The 12,678-nt window shown below is 42.1% G+C and overlaps 1 protein-coding gene across 1 annotated transcript; it reads left to right on the top strand.

Annotated features, from left to right (window-relative positions):
* Positions 1-9,772: 9,772 nt before the first annotated feature.
* LOC116257215 (uncharacterized) lies at positions 9,773-10,678 on the top strand. The gene is made up of 2 exons (XM_031633825.1): positions 9,773-10,159; positions 10,307-10,678. Exons 1-2 carry the CDS (start codon positions 9,773-9,775, stop codon positions 10,676-10,678), a joined length of 759 nt encoding a protein of 252 aa, XP_031489685.1.
* The last annotated feature ends 2,000 nt before the right edge of the window (positions 10,679-12,678 follow it).

Raw genomic sequence — 12,678 nt, forward strand, 5'->3', positions numbered from 1 at the left:
TTGAAAGCAGAAACTACTTAAATTTATTTCCTCCAAATGAACAATAATAACTAAATTTGTTTAGTAAGGAAATAACAACCAAATTCCGTCTAAAAGGCGGTATTACATAAGTTTCTATCAAATTCAAATAACAATCAGTCTTTAACAATAACTCAAAAAATCTGCTATGGTTTCAATCTTCGCCTTCATATCATCGCCCTCATAGATTAATCTTTCAGCATCAATTGGCGTCCGACAATTTAGGCAGCCCTGCACAGAAACACTTATGTGAGTAGTAGCAACCGAATCTACCCACAAGTGCCTTGGTACTGAAATTAAATTAACCTCAGAACAAACCAAAGTAAGAATCGTACCTTTCTTTTCACGCCATGCGTGATACTTAATACAATCCTTCTTCATATGACCTTCATCCTTGCAAAAGAAGCAGCTTGATTTGCCTTCCTTATGCTTCTTCTGTTTCTTAATGGATGTGTGATCAACTGCAATTTCCTTAATAGCCTTCCTTTTCTTACTTTTAGGCGTATTAGCCAAGTGAGCACTTTCTATCTTATCATGCTTTAATCTCTCCTCTTCTTCCACACAGTGCGAAATGAGCTCATTAAGAGTCCATTTCTCCTTCTGACAGTTATAACTAACTTTAAACTGTCCAAACTGTGGTGGAAGAAAAAGAAGAACCATATGCACTATAAAGTCTTCGGGTAACCTCAGACCTAGCGCCTGTAATTTTGAAGCAAGATGAGACATTTCTATAATGTGCTCCCGTATGTTCCCCTTACTTTTATACTTCAGCGTCACAAGTTTACTCAAAAGAATGCTTGTTTCAGCCTTTTCATTTTTAGCAAAACGTTTTTCAATCTCTTCAAGGAATGCCTTGGCACTAGCCTTTTCAGTAATAGAGCCCCGAAAATTTTCTGGGATTGATCTCTTCATGATCATTAGACACATGCGGTTTGAGCGTTCCCACCGTTCAAAGTACCGCTTATCCTCATGGGAACTTTGATCTATTGGATGAGGTGGGCACAACTCCCTAAATGCAAGGTCTAGATCCATACAACCCAGAACAATCATAACAGTTTCTTTCCAGTCCTTAAAATTCGAATCATTTAACTCAGGAACAGTACTCAAATTTGCAGATATCATGGAAGCAGAACTCACTGTACAAAGAACAAACCAAAGCATGCTCATAATCAAAACATGTACAAAAATGAAATAACAAATATAAATGAATTTAAATACAATGGCCTAAATCCCATCACAAGGTACCGGTGCAACGTTAATATCCAATCTTTGGATTGAAATACTAACTGCAAGTGATATTCTTGGTCAACAATGAATATAGATAATTAACCCTGTCAAACAACGAGCCTATCTTTGGATTGACTCGCTATTCACATGGAAACCTGAAAAATTATCACATATTCATTGCCCTGTATACTTAAACCTGACCAAACAACAATCCTCCTTTGGGTTGATTATTGCCCGCATGGATCAAGTATACTATCATCTAATGTTCAAAACAAGAAAATTCGTACAACAGATGTCACTTTGGCGACATAAAGTACAAACGTACTCATTCCAAACAATAGACATGGCCAAAGATTAAATTCATAATCCAAACATTCATCTAAAGTACACACATAAATTAATAACATGCAAAACATAATGCATAAACCAATTTTTCATACACATATGCCCTACATTAAATCCAAAACCAAAATGATTCAATGAAATGGGCCCAAAAGAGTCTAAGATTTATAAACCGGTATCATAATCGTGCTAAAGAGGGTCAAGAACTACTGAATCGGCCATAAAATGGCCCGTATGGTTCTTAAACCACAATTAGAACACCCACATGCCCCTACATAGGGCTTAACCAGTCTAAAAATTAGACGTATCGGTCAAAAATAGACCGTATCGGTTCTAAAACCCATTGAACCGGTTAAAATTGGCTAAAAACGGTTTCAGAACTCAATGAACCGGTCTGAAAAGCCCTGAATCGGTCTAAATATCAAGTGAACCGGTCTGAAAATGCCCGAATCGGTTCAAAAATCAACTTAATCAGTTCTGAAATGCTAGAATCGGTTCCAAAACTGAATGAACCGGTTTTGAAAAGCCCTGAATCGGTCTAAAAATGGTTCGAATCGGTTCTGAAATGAATGAACCGTTCCCAAAATGCTCCGAACCGGTCCCTAGAAGGTCCGAACCGGTCTGAATTGGACCGAATCAGTTCTGAATCGTATTGAACCGATCTGAAACCGAATGAACCGATTCGAGTCTTTTCCAAAACCGGTTTAAAAAATGAACCGATTTACATAACTTAAACCAAATGGATACGGGGTGGGTCCTACAGGACCCGACCCGGTCCGAAAAAACTTAATGCGGGCGTAGGCGGGCGGCGGCAAACGAATTTTTTTTTTTTTTAAATCACGATGGATCCGGATCGGGTCTGCAAGACCCGACCCGGTCCAACCCAGCTCGACCGCCCGAGCGTCGTCTCCACTCGACCGAAACCACCGTTCGCCTGCCTGACGCCGAACGGCAGCGAACGGCAGATTCACCTCCGGCAGACCTCCGGGAGCCTTGGGTGAGCGCCGCCGGGTGCCGCCAGGGCCGCCGGACGTCGGTGGCGGCGATGGCTGGCCGATGCCCGCCGCAAGCCTGCAGATTCCACGGGTTTTTCTCTGTTTTGAACATCTGCCCCTTTTCTTATCGATTTTGTGTGTTGCAGCGGCGACGAAGCCACCGGCGGGCCGCCGGAGACCATGGGTGGGCGCCTGAGGGTCGCACGGCCTGTCGCCGGCAGGCCTTTGACCGATGTCGCCCTCCCTGCCGTCGCCCTTTCCCTACCTCTTTTCTTCAATGGCTGCGACGGACGAAAAGGGGTTCACCTGCAGGCCACCCAACAGCGTGGGTGGCCGCTGGTGGGTCGCGCCAGGACGGCTGGAAGCCGTCCGTCGCCTTGCGGCGAGAGTCGCCCGCCTAAAACCAGCCGTCCCTTATGCCATACCCTCTGCATCCTCAGGCGGCTGCAGCGGAAGCCCGACGGCTTCCGTTGCTTCCCACGCCAAATTTTTTTTTTTTGAAAAACTTGCAACCGAAGAACAAAAAGGGGAACATCCGAACAGGAAGAACGACGGACAAAATCATCCAAAAAATCAACGATTCAACAATGTGCATAGGCTCTGATACCAATTGTTGGGATTTCTCCCCATAACGCATATACAAAAAACAGGATCATGCTCATGCTAAATAATTGAAATAAATGAAACCTTAAACTGAAGCGGAAGCATATCTGAATCCATCTGATCTGGTGCACGGGAAGATCGCAGCAGGGTCTTCCAGGGTACGTGCGGTGCGCGTGAGGTCTCTCTCAGATGGGGAAGAGAAAACCCTAGAAACCAAAAGCAACTGTTCGCACGACCTCAGGGACCACTACCATTATATAATGAGGACAGTTACGGATTCAACCCATCAAAGAGTCCGTAATTACGTACTGGTATCTATACATTTCAAAATTACCCCATACCATAAATGACGTAATATCCCAAAATGCAATCACTTAAGCGGATATTTACGTTAAGACAGCCATAATGTCTGAAATTCATCATAGACATAAGCTGGCCCACCAAATGATCTTACATTTCCACCTTAAGCGGAGCCAAGCATACCAAGAGAATAAACAGAGGAAGAGGATTGACTTTTTGATCTTCCAAACGACACACCCGGCGAGTAAACATAGCATGGCTTAGCTGGAAGCAAATCAAGGAAATATCTAACAAGCAATTCAACCTATTAGGTGAAAAACAGTTCAGATTAATAAGGAAGCTTTAGAATCAGTCAGTATGATATCGATGTTTTTGAATGAAACATGTATAAAAGTTGAACTTCAACGACATCCTAGTGGCAAGCGTCGATGAATCAGTTTTTTTTTTTTTTTTTTTTTTATAATGTCTATAAGTTCACATCAGCAGATTCATATGAAACAGTCATGGTATGTTTTTGATGGGGCCATTTAGCAATTCACAATAAGAATCCAATCCAAATCGGATTGTTAGATTCACATATGAATCCAAATTTGGAAGTGTAAACCAATTCTAAACTGCATAGATACAACTTTCAAAATATATAGACATTGGATATAAGATATTTAAAATTAATTAAGATCCAAATCTGAATCGGATAGGAGAAACTTAAATTGAATCTGATCAGATGTCGTTCCTTTAATTTCCTAATTAAATATCTTTTTTTTTTCTTGTCTGATTGCCTTTGAAAAGTTCCTAAAATGGTTTCTCATTTATAGTTTGCAACCTCAATATGCAGAAAGTGTAGGAGACATTTTAGTAAATTTTAAAATTTGTCCTTTATAGTTTTTTTACTGTTTTTTTGTTTCCCATTTTTATCTTTCCAAAAAGTTTTTTCTTCTATGTGAACGAGAGGTCACAACTGTACGAACCACCAAATTTTGGTGCACCAAACAGAACAAACACGTCCCCTTATCCCTTTTTCTCTCTCTTCTATCTCTCGAAGGCTACCCGAAAGAAGTGTAGCCGTGAGACAGGGAAAAGCCCAATGACGGTGATTGGTGGGGTCTTCCCATGGTGAAGAGAGAGAGTGGGGAAAAATAACGAGAGAGAGAGACCGCTGATGCCGGCTGGTGGCTGCTGGCCGGTAGCCGTCCAAGAGACAAAGAAACCTGCAGAAGAGAGTGGAGAAAAAGAGATTTTCATGGTTTTTCTTTTGTTTTTTCAGAAATGTAATATGGATTTAAAATCCAATATTAAGATCCAAATCTACTGAAGATCTCACAATTCACATCTTTTAAAGCTTCTCATTTTTTTCTTTAATGCACATACCCATTTTTTTGGTCAATAAATGTATGGAGCCTAAATTCTCATGAGCTCTTTACGTGAAATTTTTAATCATTAAATAGTGAAGAAAATGGAAAAAAAAAGTGAAAATACCTAACCTAGCACAGGCTTCATCGATCATTAAAGGTGCACGTTGAGGTTTTTCTGCCGATCGACAACCTTCCCTCGGCATGTTTATAGCAACAATTTGTAGCGATTTGAGAGGCAGATGTTTACCTTTTTGTAAATGTAGATGCCCCTTTTCATTTGCTCCAGAACAAGTCAATAGCCTTACTCAATTCAAGTCACCACCAAAATTAAGGAGTTTGGAACATGGGGGCGTTTGGATGACAACTGAAAATCATTGTTTAGAGGTAGAAACCATTTTGCTTCCAAAGCACCATTTCATGATGAATGGTTCAGAAATAACAAGGAAAAAAGGTTGTTAATTAATGTCAAATAACCTCGGCCAGTCCCTCCTCATGCAGTAATTATCAATTCATAATCGTCTAGGAAGTAAAGTTTGGACGTTATCTCTGTGACTTGCCTAATTTTCTAGGCCAAAGCGTGATATCTAATGACTTTTTGTCACTTCAATGTGTTTTGACTAAGTTGAAATAGGACTCTTTTTTTTTTCTCATAAAGGATGGGTGCCTAAGATCTTTCATTGGAAGTTGGAATAGGACACCGCTCGGTCGTCATTTCTGACTTAATTAATCAATCACACCTGTAATTAATATAGCAAAAACTGAAAAAAATTTATCATTAAATTTTAGTTACAATTTATCTTCTTTTTAGCAACAATTTTTAAAATTTTTAGTCATCAGGCAGACCGCAGCTTAAGTAGAATTCCTTTATAAAAGAGATTCAAATGCTATCTCACCTCAAATGAGGTAATCCAGCTGAAATAGTGGTAGTGCTTGACCTCTATATTGGACAACAAAAAAAAAACAAAAAAAACAAAACTCTTGATTGTTTAATGCGTATAGAGTATTTATGTTCTAAACTAAACATGAAAAAAGAAAAGGTGTCAGGAGAAAAATATTACTTTTCAAAATCACCTATATGTCATTATTTTTCTTGACAAAATGCTTTAGAATACTAGAAACTAATTACTATCCATTCACATGCAGTTAAAGGTAAACTGGTTTACTTTCTCACTAAAAAGCTTGGATTAGCTAAAAGAATATGTTAACTATTTAAAAACAACGAAAATGAACTCATAAAATAGTTAATGAGACAATGACTATTATGAAAACATTGGTTTCTAATAAGAAATTAAAAGCTTTGAAAGGCGTGCAACTGTGCGGGAACATGTTAATCTTCTTCCAAGTTCTAAAAATTAGTAAATCATACAAACAAAAAAAGAAAACTTAAGTTTGGTTTAGTTTCCTAATTATCTAATTTTTTGAGGACACAACTACAGATGTGTTCATGAAAATTAAATTTTCCTTGTATAGCTAACTAATATGTTCATATTGTAAAACACACACAAGTTTTTCTATGGATAAAAAAATAGTCATAAGACTATTTTTGAAAAATTAATTGTTAAATCAACAAACAATTACCATTTTGCCTTTTATAAATAACATGAAGAGCATGTCCCAAATTATCGTCGAGAGGGTGGTCAGAAATGGGGCTGATGGACAATTATTTCTCATTTCGAATTTTTGAGACATCAACTTCTCTACTGTAAAAGAAAAGATACTGATGTGCAAGTTGAAGCATAGCAAAAAACAGCACCTAAGGCACCAAAAGCAGACCCTCCCTAAGGGGATGAGAGAATCGGCTCTTGTTTGAGTACTTGAAAGAAATACTGCTCATGTCACCCAAATTACACTTAACATTGTTCATTCCAACTCTAATGAGAGTTTAGGCTGCTCTTATTTTGTCTGAAAAGGATCAGGAATTATAACGTCTATGTACGGGAAGAAGATTGAAATATAGCAAGAACGGACCACCTACAGTCAAAATACGCCTAACATTAAAAGAATCGCATGTTGGTTATCTTGGAAAAAAAATGAGTTCAAAATCGGGGGTGCCACATCTATACTACCCAGTTGTTCTGCTTTCTATTTGCCGTCGTCAAATTTATCTTTTGGTTTTGCATCTGATCAAATATACAGTACTTGCTATGGAATAGTATCTTTTCACGAGGTCGCATTCAAATAGCCTCCAAGTGAGTGTCTCATTAAAGGGTGTAGGTTAAAGAAGGGACTTATACATGTGTACAGCAGAGATTTGGCAGTGGTGGTCGCAATCTCCACTTAATTATTTGTGACCAGCGACGGAGGGTGGCTTTCTTAGTTGTTTAGTTCAAGACGCAAGCTTCATCTATACGTATGGAGATGACATATTCTACCTCAAATACAGGAAACAGTTTCAATAGGTCCATCTCCATTTCCAGCTCTCACCTAGCTCTGGTTTGAGAACTCAACAGGATTGAAATAGGTGATCTTCCGGCGCGTAGAATAACTCTAGTAAAAGTTGTGCTGGTGATCAGGAACACTGACAGCGCTTCCATGTGCTACTGAAGATGCAGAGATTGTTTTAGAAATTGAGCTACACATACACACTCAGAGAGAGAGAGAGAGAGAGAGAGAGAGAGAGAGAGAGAGAGCATATCTGTGATGATCGGCGCCTGAAAAATAATGTATTGGTTATTATGTCTTTTAGCATACAAAAAAGGAAATATGACACAGACATTATTGTAAGGGGAACAATCTTTTGGTCCACACAGAATGTCGTTTTCATTTTGTTGAACACCATTCGATGTGAGAAAAGGCCATATAAAATTATCTCTTTCCTGGAAAAGGAACTCATGTCCCACCATGTGGATCAATATATATTTGAACAATGAAAAAGGATCCAAATTGAAATACAATATGAACATGATTCAGCATAATATCCTTATCCAAATAAAATTTTAGCTTGTGTCAAAAGCACAAAGTTTATACGGCCATTGGGTCATACACTCACAAAATAATAAAATTATATAAGCAGCCATTTAGTTTTCTGGTCTTGGCCCGTTATGAGGCTTCCACTCTAGAAGTCATTTCTCAGTTTTGAATTTTAATGACAAGTACAAAACAATAAAAGAGAAACAACATAAAGAATATTACATTACGAAATCTCCAATAATATTCTAAAACATTACTTAGAAACAAGGATATCTCAATTTTAAATTCTTGAAGGTAAATTTCCTTCTTTATTTTCAATACTATATTTGGGACCCTCTATAGCAATTTCAATCAAACCGAAGGTATCTATATGTAATTGTATATAAAAACTCGATTTTCACTGAAACTTGCAAAATAATTTTTAGGGGAACCCTCTTTTAGCAAATTTTATAAGTCTAAGGTATCTCTATTCAATTTCATATAAAATCCTGGTTTTCATTGAAATTAACGCAAGCTTTTTTTGAAAAAGTTTTTAGCAAAAATGTTGCAGCATTAATTTGGGAAAAATACAACCACCTTTATGAAAATAATGTGAAAGATTTGGACTAATTTTATCATTTCTTAATTTTGAGTATAAATACTCTCCGAGCTGAGTTTTTCTCATTTTTCGCTCAATCTTCTCTCTCCTCTCGCGAGAGGTCTTCTCTGCTAGGGTTTCGCCTGACCCTATTCTTCCACTTACTCCCTCTGTTCTTGTGAGGAAGACAGTGGGTGTGCGGCAAGCAAGCAGCAGAGAAAGTCGCAACCGACAGCACCATCATCTCCGACGACTTGCCGCTCTGGCTCTTCAACGCGCTCAACTGACAATGTGGGACACACAACATTTCACCTACGCTTTCTTGTCGACATCACAGGGCGCAGACGAGCCTTTGGTCCTACTCCTGCCCAACTCTGTTCTTCCCACAGGCGACTAGTGCCTCTCGATCCCAACTGAGCTCATGTTCGATGGGTTCGACGAGTTCGGCTATGACCAGTGCGGTGACATTCAAACATACCTCGATCGGTTCAAGAATGTCGACTCCCGCACCCTGGCCGGCTAGCCAGCAATGGCCGATCGGCCAAGTGGGTCACCTACGATGCATTTTTGTCGTGAAGAAATGAGCGTAATCGTGGGGTTGAGTTACTTCCACATTCACCTGATTCTGTGATGTAATTGACGCTTCTGAGCTTCATTCTTCTTTGCAGTTGGTTGCTGTTAAGGCCACTTACTACATTCACTATCATAGAAAGCCTCCTGTCGTCGGGGCCTGAGTCTGCTACTCTAGTAACAATTCCTTGTTGCCCTAACTCCTGTAGTGGAGGACCTCGTGGGAACGTGTGGAACTCGTGGGAAAAGTGTGAGTGCGTGAAGGAGATCATGGGAAACGTGAGAGAGTGATTGCGGTTCCAAATCATGGGGAGTTAAAAAAGAAATGGAGAATTTCGTGAGAGAAAAAAACGCTGAAGTGGAGGAGATCATGGAAAGCACGATCAGTCGTTGCTATTGTTGAGGATCAAGTTTTGCTTTTATTTTAATGTTTTTCTATATATGGTTATTATTGAGAAAGTTGAATAGTGGTACGCCCAAAAAGAGGAGTAAAGAAATTTTTTTTGGCTCCACCAAGTAACTCCTTCTCTCTCTCTCTCTCTCTCTTTCTCTCTCTTGCCGTCCCCTTTACTCTTTCTCTCTCTCTGCCTGAGTAGTACTCTGCTCCCTCTCACAGCGCATTCCTTCCTTGGTGTGTTGCAGCCTACGACCTCCTCTCCTCATTTAACCCTTACGAAAAGGGAAGGGATTAAGTGAGAATCATGGGAGAGCACCAACATTTGGTATCAGAGCTGCCAGGTTGTATGTCAAAGCTCCATCGATTCCAACTGATGTCCATCACCACAACTGAGGTAGCGCGGGAGATCGTTAGTGGGACGTTTCAGTATCTGCTGCTCACGGCGACCAACTACACCAGCTAGGTGATTAGGGTCCAGGCCATGATGGAAGATCAAGGCGTCTGGGAGGCAGTCAAGCCGACGGTCAGTGTGGCTGTCGACACGAGGAAGGACAAGAAGGCAAGGTTGCATCTTCTCCAAGCCCTCCAGAAGGATCTCCTAATGCAGGAGCCTAAGAAGGCGACAACAAAGGAGGTCTGGGATTGCCTCAAGATGAGATTTGTCGGGGCAGATCGTGTGAGGAATGTGTGTTTGCAAAAATTGAAGAGCGATTTTAACGCCATGCGAATGGAGGAAGAAGAGACATTGGATCAATATGCGGGCAGACTCACCGGGATGTTCGTCAAGTATGCCAACTTGGGGGGAACCCTGAGCGACGCCGCCCTAGTGAAGAAGCTGTTTGACACCGTTTCAAATCGGTTTCTCAGCGTAATCGCGGGCATAGAGCAGTTTTGCGATCTCCACACTATGTTGTTTGAAGAGGCCATGGGAAGACTCAAGACCTACAAAGAACGCTCGCGTCCCTGAGCATTTGATACCGTTGGCAATGATGATGTTCAACTATTTCTCACTCAGGTCGAGTGGAAGGCACGACAGAAGAGAAGCAGTGACGACCCATCATTGATCCGAAAGGAGAGGACTCACGGGGAAGGAGTGGTTCGCAGCCGGGATGGACGCAGATGCGGCAGAGGGCTCGGGAGAAGCGGACGTGGCGACCTCCCACTCAATGATAGAGCAGGTGGCTCTGGGGGTGGTGGTCGTGACAAAAGTCACATCTATTGCTTCAATTGCAACAAATTGGGGCATTATGCGAACCAGTGCAAGGCCCGCAAAAAGAAGGAGGCGCATCTCACACAAGCTGACCGCACTGAACCAGCCCTGTTGCTTGCAGAGTTGGAAGAAGTGGTGTCCGCAGCACTTGAACCACCAGAATGGCAAGATCAGTAGGATGTCGTCCTGCTGAATGAGGAGCAGGTATGGCCGAAACTGCACGGTACTGAGCAGGGCATGAAAACTACCGATGTTTGGTACCTGGATAATGACGCCAGCAACCACATGACCGGAGACAAGGTCAAGTTTCGGGAATTGGACGAGGCAATCACCGGCAAGGTGAGGTTCGGCGACGGCTCATCAGTGCAGATCATGGGTAAGGGTTCAATTCTTTTTGGATGCAAAAATGATGATCAATGGCTGCTCCAGAAAGTATATTATATTCCAAGGCTTCACAACAACATTGTGAGTCTCAGGCAACTCACTGAGGTAGGCCACAAGGTGGTTATGGATGAAGACAAACTGTAGGTGTTCGTCAAAAATCCATGGCAACTGATCATGAAGGTAAGACGCACACCAAATCGTCTCTACTGCATTCGGGCTGTAGATTGCAAGGCCAGTATGCCTCCTCGCAAACCTCGAGGATCCGGCATGGCTGTGGCATGCTTGTCTTGGCCACATGAACTTTCAAGCAATGAAGATGCTTGTAAACAAGAAGATGGCAAACGGGGTACTACCGATCACTCATCCCGCTCAGTTATGCTGAGAGTGCTTGGTGGCGAAATAGATGAGACAACCATTCCCGTCAGCAATCAACTATCGAGCGAAGGAGTCACTCGAACTCTTGCACGCTCATCTTTGCGGCTCGATCACGCCACCTACCCCTGCCGGTAATAGTTATTTCTTATTAATCGTTGATGACTTCTCTCATTGGATGTGGTTGTGCGTGCTCAGAACAAAAGACCAAGCATGCTCCGTGTTCATGAGGATCAAGGCGCTGGCCGAGAACGCATGCGGACGTCAAGTCAAGACGCTCTGGACCGATCGGGAAGGCGAATTCCTCCCTCTTGAGTTTGCCAATGTGTGTGAACAGGCTGGCATTGCACGATACTTGCACAGTACCTCACTGTGCCATACTCACCACAACAAAATGGTGTGGTGGAGCGGAGAAATATGGCAGTGATGACAATGGCAAGATCTCTCCTCAAGAGCATGAGTATGCCAAGAAGATTTTGGGCAGAGGTGATACGGCACGCGATCTACCTGCTGAACCGCTTGCCTACGAAGGTCATGGGCGAGCGCACACCATATGGAGCTTGGAGTGGTAAGAAACCGGATCTTGCGCATCTTCGGTTATTCGGTTGCACAACGCATGTCAGGGTGACGACACCACACTTGAAGAAGCTCGATGATTGCAGCCAGCCAATGGTATATCTCGGCATCGAGGACGGCTGCAAGGGCATCGACTTTTCGATCCACAGCGCGGGAGAATCCATGTAAGTCGTGACATTGAATTTGAAGAAAAAATGAAGTGGAATTGAAACATGGATGCAGGAGGCATTGAATCGTCGAATTTCACTGTTGAGGATGAATCCAACACTGAGTCAACAGTGGACAACTCAGTTGCAAGCGGACAAGTAGAAAGGTCGTTATCCATGGAGCTAGGCTACCCGGCTTCTTCATCGACACTGATGGGCAGCGAAGCAACGCTGGTGGCACCACCAGCTCGAAGAATGCTGGCGAATGAAACTGTCGCGGCCTCGGAGATGGAGGACAGTAATGACAGACCCTTTCGGTATAGACATATCGATGATATCATACAAGATGCTCGACGTGTCGAGCTCGATGATGAAAACGTCAAAGAAGAGGCCATGCTTGCGGCAACAGAGGAGCCATCGTGTTACCAAGAGGCAATCGGCCAACCGGCATGGGAGGAAGCCATGGCCAAGGAGATTGAATCTATTGAGAAAAAGAAGACCTGGATGCTGACAACTCTATCGGCTGGAACCAAAGCACTTGGACTCAAATGGGTGTTCAAATTGAAGAAAAACTCAGACGGAGAGGTGATCAAACACAAGGCCAGATTAGCCGCGATGGGATATGTCCAGCGGCAAGGGATCGACTTCGAGGAAGTGTTTGCACCGGTCACCAGGCTCGACATCGTATGAGTCATCCTT

This window comes from Nymphaea colorata, chromosome 7 (assembly GCF_008831285.2).
Source record: "Nymphaea colorata isolate Beijing-Zhang1983 chromosome 7, ASM883128v2, whole genome shotgun sequence".
In the NCBI taxonomy this organism is placed as follows: domain Eukaryota; kingdom Viridiplantae; phylum Streptophyta; class Magnoliopsida; order Nymphaeales; family Nymphaeaceae; genus Nymphaea; species Nymphaea colorata.

Excerpts from the sequence above, each read along its gene's own strand:
- LOC116257215 (XM_031633825.1), top strand. The coding sequence starts at position 9,773 with ATGATGGAAGATCAAGGCGTCTGGGAGGCAGTCAAGCCGACGGTCAGT. Across the intron at positions 10,160-10,306 it reads TTTCAAATCGGTTTCTCAGC|GTCGAGTGGAAGGCACGACA; the intron begins GTAATCGCGGGC and ends TTTCTCACTCAG.